We start from the raw sequence: 11,433 nt of genomic DNA on the forward strand, positions 1-11,433 counted from the left end.
TTGCTTTGTTTTTGTACGAGTTTATTATGGCCCAGTGAAAACGAAAATGAGAATCTTCGTTGTTTGGTGAGCTTTTTGGAAAGCGCGTTTGTTGTGTCGTATACTTGAATTTGCCGCTGCATATTTTCTCCTAGTTTTGTTGCATCTGTCTTCAAATGCCGTAATAAACCAAGTTCCGAAAGAAACATGGCTTTGGGTCTTAGCAGTGTTATACTAGCTACTTTCAGATCGCCGGAATGTTTTCTGTTTATGTCACGATTCAACTAGTTAGTGCAATAATAGTACAATTTTACTTTAAAAAAAATAATGGATCTGTTTTGTTGTTGTTGTTGTTTTTCTCAATGAAGACAAACACACGAGTGTTTGCCCAGCTGGTTGTTTTCTTTCCAGTTGGTACTCCTTCTGGTGATTGAGGTTATTTCCCCTTAGTCTTAGATAGTTGCTTTCTGATCTTCACGGTATTATGGAATTTAATTAGAGGAAAAGTTCGTTTAGAGAAACGGTGTTCCAAGAATGTCTTGGCAGTTAGGACGGGTCATATTTTCATCTTCATGGCCAGCTTGATTTGCTAGATCCCTTCATAATAGTTTCAACTTAATCTGTGTATAGGCAAAGAACTGCAAGCGCCAGCGTCGGTTACGATGGAAAAGATGGCAACAGAGTGAAGCAGCTAAAGGTGACAACAAACAGCGGCTGGAACTTTCACCTGAAGAAATAGCCCAGGTACGTGAAACCAACAGTGGTTTTGTATGTAACATGGCTTGGTTGAAACAGCGATTCTAGCGGTCGATTCACTGACCTCGGAATAAGAATCAACGGAATGCTAAACGAGCACTTTTGCACTTGTAATAACTGCCAACACAGTTTCTTTTTTAATTAAGGTATTTTGGATCCATTCGCAATCCACACCGTCAGGAATTTATGGAATATAGTGGATGTAACGTCCGCTAGAAACCGTTCAAAGAAGAAATAGTTATAAAAAACTTTTAGTGTTTCTGGTGGTTGCTAGGCCTTCCCTTTGTTGTCCATGGACGTTTCACACGACGTTCGTGATTATATCTTCTCTGTGCGTTTTATATATTTCCAGCTTCTGGCGAAGCATGGCGCTTTGGAGCCAAGTTCAGATCTGGCGGATGACAAGAGGTTATGTACGCTGTGTGGTGAGACTGGCGATGGAGATAACAACACTTCAGCTCGGTTAGTGAACATAACATTGCTTTCATACGTCACACAATTTCTCCTTGCTTGTCAACAACTTTGATTAGGACACCATTTTCGGAATAAAAACTGTCGGAACTAGTTGACTGAACGCGTTAAACGTACCACCATTTGCGCTAAAATGATGGTCACGCTGTGCAAATGCAAATTAACTTTCAGCCTTTCAAAAACTGTTTTTTTTTTTCCACAGGCTGTTGAATCTGGACGTGGACGTGTGGGTTCACCTCAACTGTGCGCTTTGGTCTCTGGAGGTTTACGAAACGTTAAACGGCGCCCTTATGAACGTGGATGTGGCTGTGAAGCGAGGAACTGTAACGGTAAGCTCAGCTTTTTCCTGCTTTCGGTGCGCGTAACTTATTTTCGCTTTTTGACGCCAGTTTGAAATAGCGCGAGGTCCCCGCGCGTGGTTACTTCGATTATCTGTGAAGGATATCTTGCTCCACTGTTCCACTACCACATCGTTTTTGTCATGTAAGAAAAGAAAAAGACGTAAAATTTGACTGCTTATTACACTTAAATTCTGTATTACACTATTAAATCCAGAGATCGCATGTGCAAGTGCCGTTCTGACCTGAGTCGGCCACCTTGTTACTCTTGTTCTCTAGCGTCGTTTGTTGAGAATACTGCAAATAAAAAATCGCTCGCACATTTTGTGCTGTATGGCCACTCGTGTTGTTTTGATAATTCTCAAAGTTTACTTGCTTACGGCTTGTGTCATTTTGGAACTATAGTTAATTTTGCTTCGGACGAAATGCTCCTTTAACCTATCGACTTAATTGTTTACTCTTGGCAGAACTGTGTGGTTTGTTTCAAAAGAGGCGCAACTGTGTCGTGTAACCAGAAGATTGGCGTGACCAAGATCGGCTGTCCGAATAATTTCCACTTCACGTGCGCAATCACTCACGGATGTTTGTTCTTCAAGGACAAGGTAAGCTGGTAACAATTTTTTTACTGTTGCATCTGTTACTGGAATTCCGACTAAAGACAAAATCGGGGTAAAAGCAAATTCAAACCAGACTTAGTTGCGACAACGTAAAGAAACGCTTGGAAGCCTCCACAACCTGCGATGATTTGTTTGTGAAGTGTAAGCATTGTTTTTTCCTCATTATTAGACGATGCTGTGCCACGAGCACAGGCCGGACGTCTCAGCTTTGCAGGACCTTGTGCTGTCGTCTTATGCTGTGTATCGGAAGGTTTACGTCAACAGGGACGAGATCCAGCAGATCGCCAGGTAAGATGCGCGGTTTTCACGTGCATATATGTTTATTCCAGATGGCAGTCCGTCATGCATTGTTCTATACTTGTCACGCTTAATTCGTTGCCTACCTTTTGCCGCCAGTATGTTACGTCATAATCAGGAGACCAGTGACAAGCCTCAGACGTTACGTGTAGGAAGCCTGGTAGTTAAATCCTTGGGACAGCTTCTGCCTCATCAGCTGCAGTCATTCCACACAAGGGACGCAGTTTATCCGGTCAGTGGTTACTTATAAAACCAACATGCGTGGTACGGTGGTTGCGCTGCCCGCTATTAGTTTCCTCTGAAATAAGTCTGTGAAGCCTTCAGATTATTCGATTTACTTTGTCAGATCATAGTGGTTTTACCCAGCTGCTGTATAAATCCTGACTCAGAGAGGTTTTTGATTTAGCGTCGTCAAACCAAAACCAAAGTGATTTCTCTGGCCTTCACAACACAGTGAACAAACCAGCTCGAAGCAAATACATACAATCGACCAAAGGAGCGGGCAAACGCTTCCGAGCAAGTCACAATTGATTTTAGTCTTGCTTCCCATTGGTTGAAAAACTGGCGGGAGTTTTGCCAACCAATCACAGCGCACCACAAAACAGCAAAACCAAAGCCGGCAAACGCGAATTACTTTCGACTCTGAATTGAAAACTGCTCAAAACCATTGCAATACTTATCAATAACTGTGTGCTTTCATGGGTTGCTATTTTCAGGGGAAGTCAAGCCATTCTGCGTCTGCGCGTGTTTAGTTTATAACTGTAGCGGTTTTGAAGATTACTGTTTGATGCCAATCGAATGACACTTACTACAACGATTAGAAACAATCCAAAATATTCTTGTTTTTTTTTTTCAGGCCTTGGCGTCTGCCTTCTTTGCTTGAATCTATACGCTTAAAAGTAAGATCAGCATATGTGTTTTCTAAAGCCCGCTTTGTGTTCTCTCTTGGCCGAACAGGTGGGGTTCAAGACAGTGCGTTTCTACTGGAGCATGCACTCTGTGCATCGCCGCTGTAAATATCACTGTACGGTCGAAGATGCTGAAGGTATCCCTAGTTTTACCATCAGAGTGGAGGACGTGGAACACAAGGAGGAACTTGTGTTTAGAGGAAAAACGCCAAGAGGTAACGAAAAGTTGCTTTTTCACATGCTATTTTTGTGGATAATTACATAACGTTTTATGTCTTTCCAATAGATGTCTGGCAGCAGATTCTTGTTCCGATTTTGAACAAGAGGAAAGAGGTGGGACTCATCAACTTGTTCCCACGATACATCACGGGAGAGGTAAGCAAGAAAAGAACAGTAACCTTAACAAAACAATAATCCCTTTATCTCGTCGGATGTTTCGCGAAGAGTGAAACTGGTTGTCAAACGCCTTTTTGGTGACCTATACTGTACATCTATAACCACTACGTGAAACTTTAGGCGAGAGAGATGGGACAGCAAGTCTCACTGCTTCATGAACTTCGTGTATCGCACAGAATCAATAGGAACGTAAAACACAAGGCCTTGGTTCTTTCTGTGTAAAAACTGTTGTTTTAGAACATTTTCGTAACAATTCCTTTGGTTTTTTGTTAAAAAAAACAAACAAACAAACAAACAAACAAGCAAACAAACAAAAAAAGCCTTTCGGTTGGGTCATTTTCTTGACGTTGCTACCTTTTCTGCATCTTTCTCCAGGATTTGTTTGGTTTGACAGAACAATTTGTGCTGCGGATCATAGAGTCGGTAAGTATTTGTGGTTCTTTATTCATGCACAACACTGATGTGCGGTGCGGTTGGTTATCGATTGCTCCTTGTCTTAAAAATACCACGAGTTTTGGCAACAAACAGCGACAGAAGAAAAGCAATGGAAAATAAAAGTGAATAGTATAACCTGGAGTGAGACTAGGGTGTTGTGTATCGTGGTTGAGTGTCCATAGTCAAGCCTTTGTGTGTTTTCTGTGTTAGATGCCCGGTGTGGACCAGATGCAGGGATACAACATGCGCTACGGACCCTCGCCTATCATGGAGCTACCTCTGGCAGTTAACCCCACGGGCAGCGCCAGGTCTGAGCCCCTTCTGAGAATGCACTTTCGGAGCGCTAGGTACGTTTCTATTGATCTTATTCAACTCCTTATGGTCACATGATCACAGCACTGTCGAAAGGGCGCCATGTGAGTGTGTTGAATTTTTCGTCTCTACAGAGCACGCGCCTTGCGATCAGCCACGAGTTCTGGGCCAGTCCTGTCCCCTGCGGCTACAGTTAGCGCGGGAAACGCAGACGAATCTTCAAGTCTGTACCTCAAACAGTTTGTGTACTCCAAGGGTGCACAGTACCGCAAGCTTAAGACAGAGTGGAAAACAAACGTGTTCTTGGGAAGGTCCAACATCCAGGTGAGTGGCGGTGAGATGTGAATTGAGAGATGGTATTGCTCACGAGAGTCCTACTGTACATTATACACCATCTTATTCCAGAAGTTTATTTTCTTATTTGACTGATAGCTGGGCGTGTGGGGTTCATTACACATCCAGTGGGTGAAGAGCGAATAAATTTTCCAATTTTTCAGCTTTAAGAGAGTTTGCTGTTCAATAGCTTTCATATAAACTATCAAACTGAAAATAAAGCATTTCATCCTGATAGTGAAATGTAAGAACCACCGTGTACGGCGAAATAAACAATACCACACTGTTAGTTTTCTTTTCTTGAAGTTTACAATCTAATACGTTTTGTTTTGTTCAGGGCTTGGGTCTGTTTGCCAACAAGGATATGGAAGGGGTAAGTTGTCTCGCTTGTCCTTTGTGTGTGTGATTTTCGCGGAGTTGTTGGGGGGGAGGGGGGTGGGAAGTGGGGGGGATGCGTGTGATGAGAAATTTCCCTCTGTCTGTTGTCAGTGATTTTGAGTTTTCTTTGTTTCGCGTTGTTTGCAGGGGAGTATGGTGATCGAGTACATTGGTTCCATTATTCGAAACGAAGTGGCGAACAGAAGAGAGCAAATTTATGAGAAACAGGTTAGTTTCATATTTCTTTTGTGTACTAAACAGATTCAAGTGCCATCTACAAACTCTTTCCAAATCTGCATTCGTGTAGGTTGGCAAGGCTGGGTCTTCTGTTTACGCGATATTTATTACATGTGAAAATAGTACGCAAGATCTCGAAGATACTGCAATGTTTCAATAGCGAAATTCCATTCCTCGTCACATTAGTCCACTATGATATAGTCTCTGGTTTAACAAGTGTAAAACACTAAACGCAGAGGTTATCCCAAGGGGAGGGAGAGGAGGACCGCCGGGCCTTTTGGTTTCCTGAACGTTTGTTGTAGACGCTCAGACCCGAAGCATTTCTAGGTTGAGAGTTTCGTTTCTTGTTGCAGAATCGCGGTGTGTACATGTTCAGGATCGACTCTGATGCTGTGATCGATGCTACAATGGCTGGTGGACCAGCGCGATACATCAACCACTCGTGCAGTGTAAGTTTTGACATTACAGGGATTAAGCACCTGACAATGTTTACTCTACATTTGCCACACTCTGTTTTCAGTTTCTGTGAAAAATTGAGTAGTTTTGCGCTAGCTTCAGAGGCGAGAATTATCTTGCACTATTTTCATCTGAGCACTCATTTTTTCAAGAAAATATAAACGTGAATCTCATGTTTGCCTTAAACGTGATGCTGAATCTCTCTATTTTTCACCAATCTTCGGCGCGGAGTCTCCAACTTCGTTTGTTGATCAAAGAAGCCTTCTCAACTAAAAACCGTCTGGTCAAGAAACCGGTCAGAAAACGGTGTAAAAGATGACAGGTTTCCCCCATCCCGCTCTTTGATATCAAGGTTCAACTTACAAATCTGCTTTTCGTTCTTTTTCGTTTTTAGCCCAACTGCGTTGCTGAAGTGGTGACGTTCGAGAAGGAGCAGAAAATTATCATTATTTCAAACAGGAAAGTTGAGAAAGGAGAAGAGGTACGCAAACGTTTATTTCCCCAACTGAAATATTTTAAGCGTTTGGAGAGGACACGTCGGTGAATTTGTCTGACCATTCGACCGCAAAGCACTAGAAATTCCAGTTGGCAAGTGAACTGGAACTATTTCGGAAACTGTGGTGTAGCTCTAGAGTCCTTGCTCGATATCCCTTAAACGAAAAACCGACCAAGTTGAGAGTTTTAGAAATTAAGAATGCCAAACATTTTTTTGGGTGTAGATAACGAAATATGGGCCCGTCATTCTGGGTCTTTCGGAAAGCCGGCTAACCGTTATGTTGCCCCAAATTTCAGTTTGTGTGATGTTCTACGCGCAGTCCTTGTTGGTCCAATGGATGGTGCCGCCAAAAGCGCGAAGGCTGCACCAAAAGCCAGTGTAATTATTTTTAATTCGGGTGTTCTCCGGTATTTTGTAAATAATCGAGTTCAGCTGTGTTCTTTTCGTGAGCCTGTTTATGGGCCACTTTTCTTCCCAGGAAGCTAGCGCACTTGTCTTAAGCACCTCGCGAATGCACGGAAGGCCGCCTCCACCAGTCTGCAAAGCATAGCACGTTCACGCGCGAGTATTGTTCGCGGAGTTTGCGCACTCGTCAACTAACTTGATGAAAACAGCCTCTACTGACCTAAGAATTCAGACGACACTTTCATTGATATTTCTTTTGGAATTGCGAATATACACCGACCTCCCGGGCTACTGAAGTGTAGCCACCTGCACGTGTCAGTACACGCGTGTGCAGCCGAATGCCTTTACACGCGCGAGATCTCGTCGAGTTCTCTCCTACTCTGCAGACTGGCGCGTCCCGACTAAACTCGCTCAGAAGTGTTCGGCAGTAGGATTGCAAACGCCCCCTTTCCCATGTTTACATCTACGCTGAAAAGAGTGATATCAGCACAAATTTTCTTTTATGATCATCTGGGTTAGTGCGGTCCTGAGAAGGATTGTTTGAGGACCTTTGAGGTGACATTGACTGACATTCATGTTACAACTCTTTTCTTGCAGCTCACTTACGACTACAAGTTTGACTTCGAAGATGAAGAAAACAAGATTCCATGTTTGTGCGGCGCACTTAACTGCCGAAAATGGATGAATTAAGACCAGGAAATACGCACAGTTTTTCACTGCAATTTATTTAATCGTTATTTATTTAACGCGAATGCTCTACACTTTTTGGCCGGTACAAATCCAGAATTTTCTTACACATAAACACAGCAAGAAATATTATATTATCTGATGTATAATTAATCATGTTTTAGTTCGCTTTTTTTCTCCAGTTCGTAGAGGTCAATTTGTCATGTCAGACATTTCACATAGGAATAAGTACATTTCATTCGGAAATATTGAATTCGCTAGGTTTTTGTTTCTTCTTTGCTTATTGTAAAGTGTCATGATAGTCTCGAAATATGTCCAGAGTTTTTAAAAATTTTACACGCACCAAATGCGTGTCTCATCAAATGTAGTGTATATAATGCTTTATTGGCTGAAGTGAGGTTTTATTGAATACGGAGAATAAATAAAATATGCATATTGTGGTTACAATTTTCAGTGAGTGCAGTTAGAGAATTTCTTTGTGCTTAACCTGTTTGATGAATCTTCTCTTGTGGCTCCAGTAGTATTATAAACGAAGGAAGCAATTAATCCTTCTTTGTTATAAATGTCTTGAACTTGGCGTCAGGAAAGCGTGCTATTTACGTTAATTAGAAACGAGCTTTTATTAGATCCTCTAGGTAGCTCAGTAAGCGGGAGCTCGTTATGGTTTGGCGGGGAAACTAGTTTCAGAAACAATGTGTTGTTTTCAAAACACGAACATGTTAATTCCAAAGTCCGTGAACTGTATTCTGGACTTAACTGAATTTCGTAGGAAAAAATCTACCTGTTAAGTTTTTAGCGGGTGGGTTTGTAAATTACGCGCCCCCTCTTTTAACATATAAACGCTTATTAGTGAATGAGCGAGTGGGAGGGGTAGTACTCTCCGCGCATTTGATCCGTATTTTTGAATCGCACGACTCAGAGTTGACGAATTGATCTGGTTGTTCTCCTGCCGCGCGCGGACGGTCCCTCGTAACTCGGTTATCCTGATTTGAAATGGTCCGAGTATTTTAAGTTCATTCATATCGGTGTTAGGAGGCTTCATGCTAATGATTTTGTTGGTGGCGAAAAGCGAACGAAACCAGCTCTTCGCGCAACAAAGGATTGGACGTGTGATAAGAACTGCTAAAAACTGGTGTTATTTGGCGGCTTATGTAAAGCAGGGACAAGCGCGGCACTCGAAAAACATGTCTTGGTCGTGTGCAGGTGTTAGTGCAAAAATGATCGAGCGATATTTGGCGTTCCATAATCTGGGCGCCATATTGACGAAAGGAGATGTTGTGGAAGACAAGTTGTCGCCACACATTTATCTCGATTAGTTTTGACAAAACAAATGACAAAGGTGGCAGAAATGTTGTCTTGGCAATTGTTGTTTTGTTGTAAGTAATTAATTAGGCAGTTCTACTTCTTGGACTGTGAACATAACAACATCGAGGACATCTTCGTTTGCATTTGTCAGGGAACAAATTTGCTGTGTTCTCACGGCAGGGTATCAACACAGTCGGACAACGGACGCCACGTTGGAAGTACTGCATTTTTATTTTGTTCCGCTCAACTGTCCGCTCAAGAGAAGTGTTAATGAGCAAGCGGATCGACACTTGATGTGTCAAAGGTGTGCGCCTATGGGAGGTTTGACTGTGTTTTATATCGGCCATACATTTTTATTACATGTATCCGTGTTCGAACTTGTGTTGATACAGGATGCCATCTGCTAGAAACATCTCGTATGAATACCGATTTAAGTTTCCTTTGCTACAGCGAGCTGGAAAATAGTTTTTATGCCCGCGCGGTTTTTGCTTCTTTTTTAAACTTTAACAAAACGTGTTTACGGTTGAACTCCATCAAATTTTTATGTTCCTCAGTGGACGCCTTTGTGTGATCTAGTGTAGTCACCCGCAGCTAGATTGAAACACAAATATCACAATTCACTTCTTATCACAATGTCGAAATGAAAATGAAAATTATCCTTTTCGACAAAAAGGCGTGTGTCTAAGCAGCAAAATTTGTTGAAAGATTTCCCCGACCACTACTTGAGTATCGACCTCGCTAGTACAGTACCGGCGGCAGGCTTTCTCTTGCGTGATTGTCCTCGAAAACACGCGAAATACTATTTCCTATTCAACCTGCGAACATCTGGCTTTACTCTTCTTTTTCGTTCAACCGAAGATTTTAACCGCGGGCGATGCTACTTTGTATTCTTTCAGTTTTGGCACACTCTCCGTACCTACTTAAAATGTCAATACTAATAAAAGTAATATAATTGTTTTTGTTGTTGCACTTGTCCAATTGCTAAGAGCAAAATGTTTGGAGCGGTTTTATTTGGCGAATTTGGAGTTTTGCATGAGATCAGGTTTTTTTTTCTTTTTTTTTTTGTGGCTCAGGGAGACTGATATTTTCCGAGTTTGTGCGAAACAATAACAATATGCTTTTATTTTAACAAAAACTCAACAACTTACAGGTTCATATTTTGAAATTAGATGCAATAAATTTTCACAAAAATGCTTCTACAGGTACACAATTTTTTCTGAATCTTAAAAAAAGATAATAATAAAAGCATTTAATTCCCTGCAGCATGTTGAACTTTTTCTCAAGGCTGCTGTTGACAGTGTTGTGTTTCATTTTTTATCCGAAGTGACAGCGAGTTAGTTTTTTTTGAGGTGCCACTTCTCTTTTCAATACCCCTTAGGAAATGCAAGACAATCACATGCTGGAAATTCAATGCTTTTATTTGCGGTTGGTAAACTCGTAGGAAGAAAACTACCTTTGAAAACGTGACATGTACCTGCCTCTAGCCTAACACCTAGGACCGATCCAGGTCGCGCTCTTTCACTTTAGGACAGCGAGTGGTCCTGTACTTACTTTGTACATAAGCCGGAAGGAGGGGGGTAGGGAACGTTTGCGCAACATTTTACTCTTATTAGTCGTGGTCACGCTACACACTTTCAGCTGGGCGAAAATCATTTACCTTGGGCAAACTCACTCGTGTAAATAAAAGGCCATACCGGTGAAGTCAACATCTGGGTTTCTCTTATACAAATTTAAATTTCACATCCGCGTAATGGAAGTTTTGGCAAGTAAATAGACTCGCTAACAGCACTATGCTCGGAGGCAAAGCCCATCAAAGAGAAGTTTTCTTCTTATATAAGTTTCCTGCTACTTCTCAAGTGCGAGTAGTATTCTTTTAAATATTCTCTTTTTTTGTCTTGGAAACAACACCATCTGTCCGAACGCGTGGTATGGGTTCTTTGATCATTTTTGTGCGACTGTTTTACTTTAGACAACACGCGCTGCTTGCAAAATTAGTTTTGCAGAGTGATTATGATCCCTCCTCTGTCATCAACGCATTTGCCGACAAGGGCCTATTCGATAAGCTACCTTGGGAGGCTGTCAAGGGAAAAATTCCCTGGGGTAATTTTGGTCACAAGATTCGGTTTCCTTAGGGAAACTGTCAACAAGTCAAGTTTTCCTGTAGGCCAAAAGTGTGTGGTGTGACCACGGCCATTGACTCTAAAATATTGACAAAAGGATATTTTTTGCCCTCGGAAACGAAAACGGAATGAAAGAAAATGAGCAGGCCCTTTAACATCGCGCGAAAACTTTCTTTTAAAAAGGATGCGGTTTTGTAGTTGTTGTTGTTTCTTTGAAACGAAAGCATTTCAAGAAACTGAGAAGAATGAGGCGCTTAGTTGATTAGAATTTGCATTGTTGAATGCAAAAAGCGTGCTATGCATGGACTGCATGCCGAGGGCCCCTTTGGGTTTTCCTGAAAGGACAAAGCTATCTGAAAAGCGGAAACATTCACTTCCGGTGTACGTGGTGAAAAGAAAACAATACTGGAGATGAGAAGACAGCTTGTCGTTCTCTCTGACGACTGTATACGACTTGGTGCGAGTCAAACACGTACATCGCCGCTTTTTATAAAACGCTTTTCGAGA

At 41.9% G+C, this 11,433-nt stretch overlaps 1 protein-coding gene across 3 annotated transcripts in view; it reads left to right on the forward strand.

Annotated features, from left to right (window-relative positions):
• The window catches only part of LOC146488681 (histone-lysine N-methyltransferase 2C-like), a 40,506-nt gene extending 32,558 nt beyond the window's left edge, over positions 1-7,948 (forward strand). For all 3 annotated transcript variants that reach the window (XM_085119335.1, XM_085119327.1, XM_085119344.1), the window contains exons 27-42: positions 610-723; positions 1,088-1,197; positions 1,409-1,535; positions 2,012-2,146; positions 2,331-2,449; positions 2,558-2,690; positions 3,416-3,581; positions 3,653-3,741; positions 4,138-4,185; positions 4,408-4,544; positions 4,644-4,833; positions 5,180-5,215; positions 5,368-5,448; positions 5,811-5,906; positions 6,308-6,394; positions 7,412-7,948. In XM_085119335.1, the coding sequence (XP_084975461.1) occupies positions 610-723; positions 1,088-1,197; positions 1,409-1,535; positions 2,012-2,146; positions 2,331-2,449; positions 2,558-2,690; positions 3,416-3,581; positions 3,653-3,741; positions 4,138-4,185; positions 4,408-4,544; positions 4,644-4,833; positions 5,180-5,215; positions 5,368-5,448; positions 5,811-5,906; positions 6,308-6,394; positions 7,412-7,504 (1,761 nt within the window). In that variant the 3' untranslated portion in view covers positions 7,505-7,948. The remainder of the gene's footprint in view (positions 1-609; positions 724-1,087; positions 1,198-1,408; positions 1,536-2,011; positions 2,147-2,330; positions 2,450-2,557; positions 2,691-3,415; positions 3,582-3,652; positions 3,742-4,137; positions 4,186-4,407; positions 4,545-4,643; positions 4,834-5,179; positions 5,216-5,367; positions 5,449-5,810; positions 5,907-6,307; positions 6,395-7,411) is intronic.
• The last annotated feature ends 3,485 nt before the right edge of the window (positions 7,949-11,433 follow it).

The sequence above is a fragment of the Pavona decussata genome, unplaced genomic scaffold (genome assembly GCF_977016875.1).
Source record: "Pavona decussata unplaced genomic scaffold, jaPavDecu1.1 SCAFFOLD_9, whole genome shotgun sequence".
Taxonomy (NCBI): domain Eukaryota; kingdom Metazoa; phylum Cnidaria; class Anthozoa; order Scleractinia; family Agariciidae; genus Pavona; species Pavona decussata.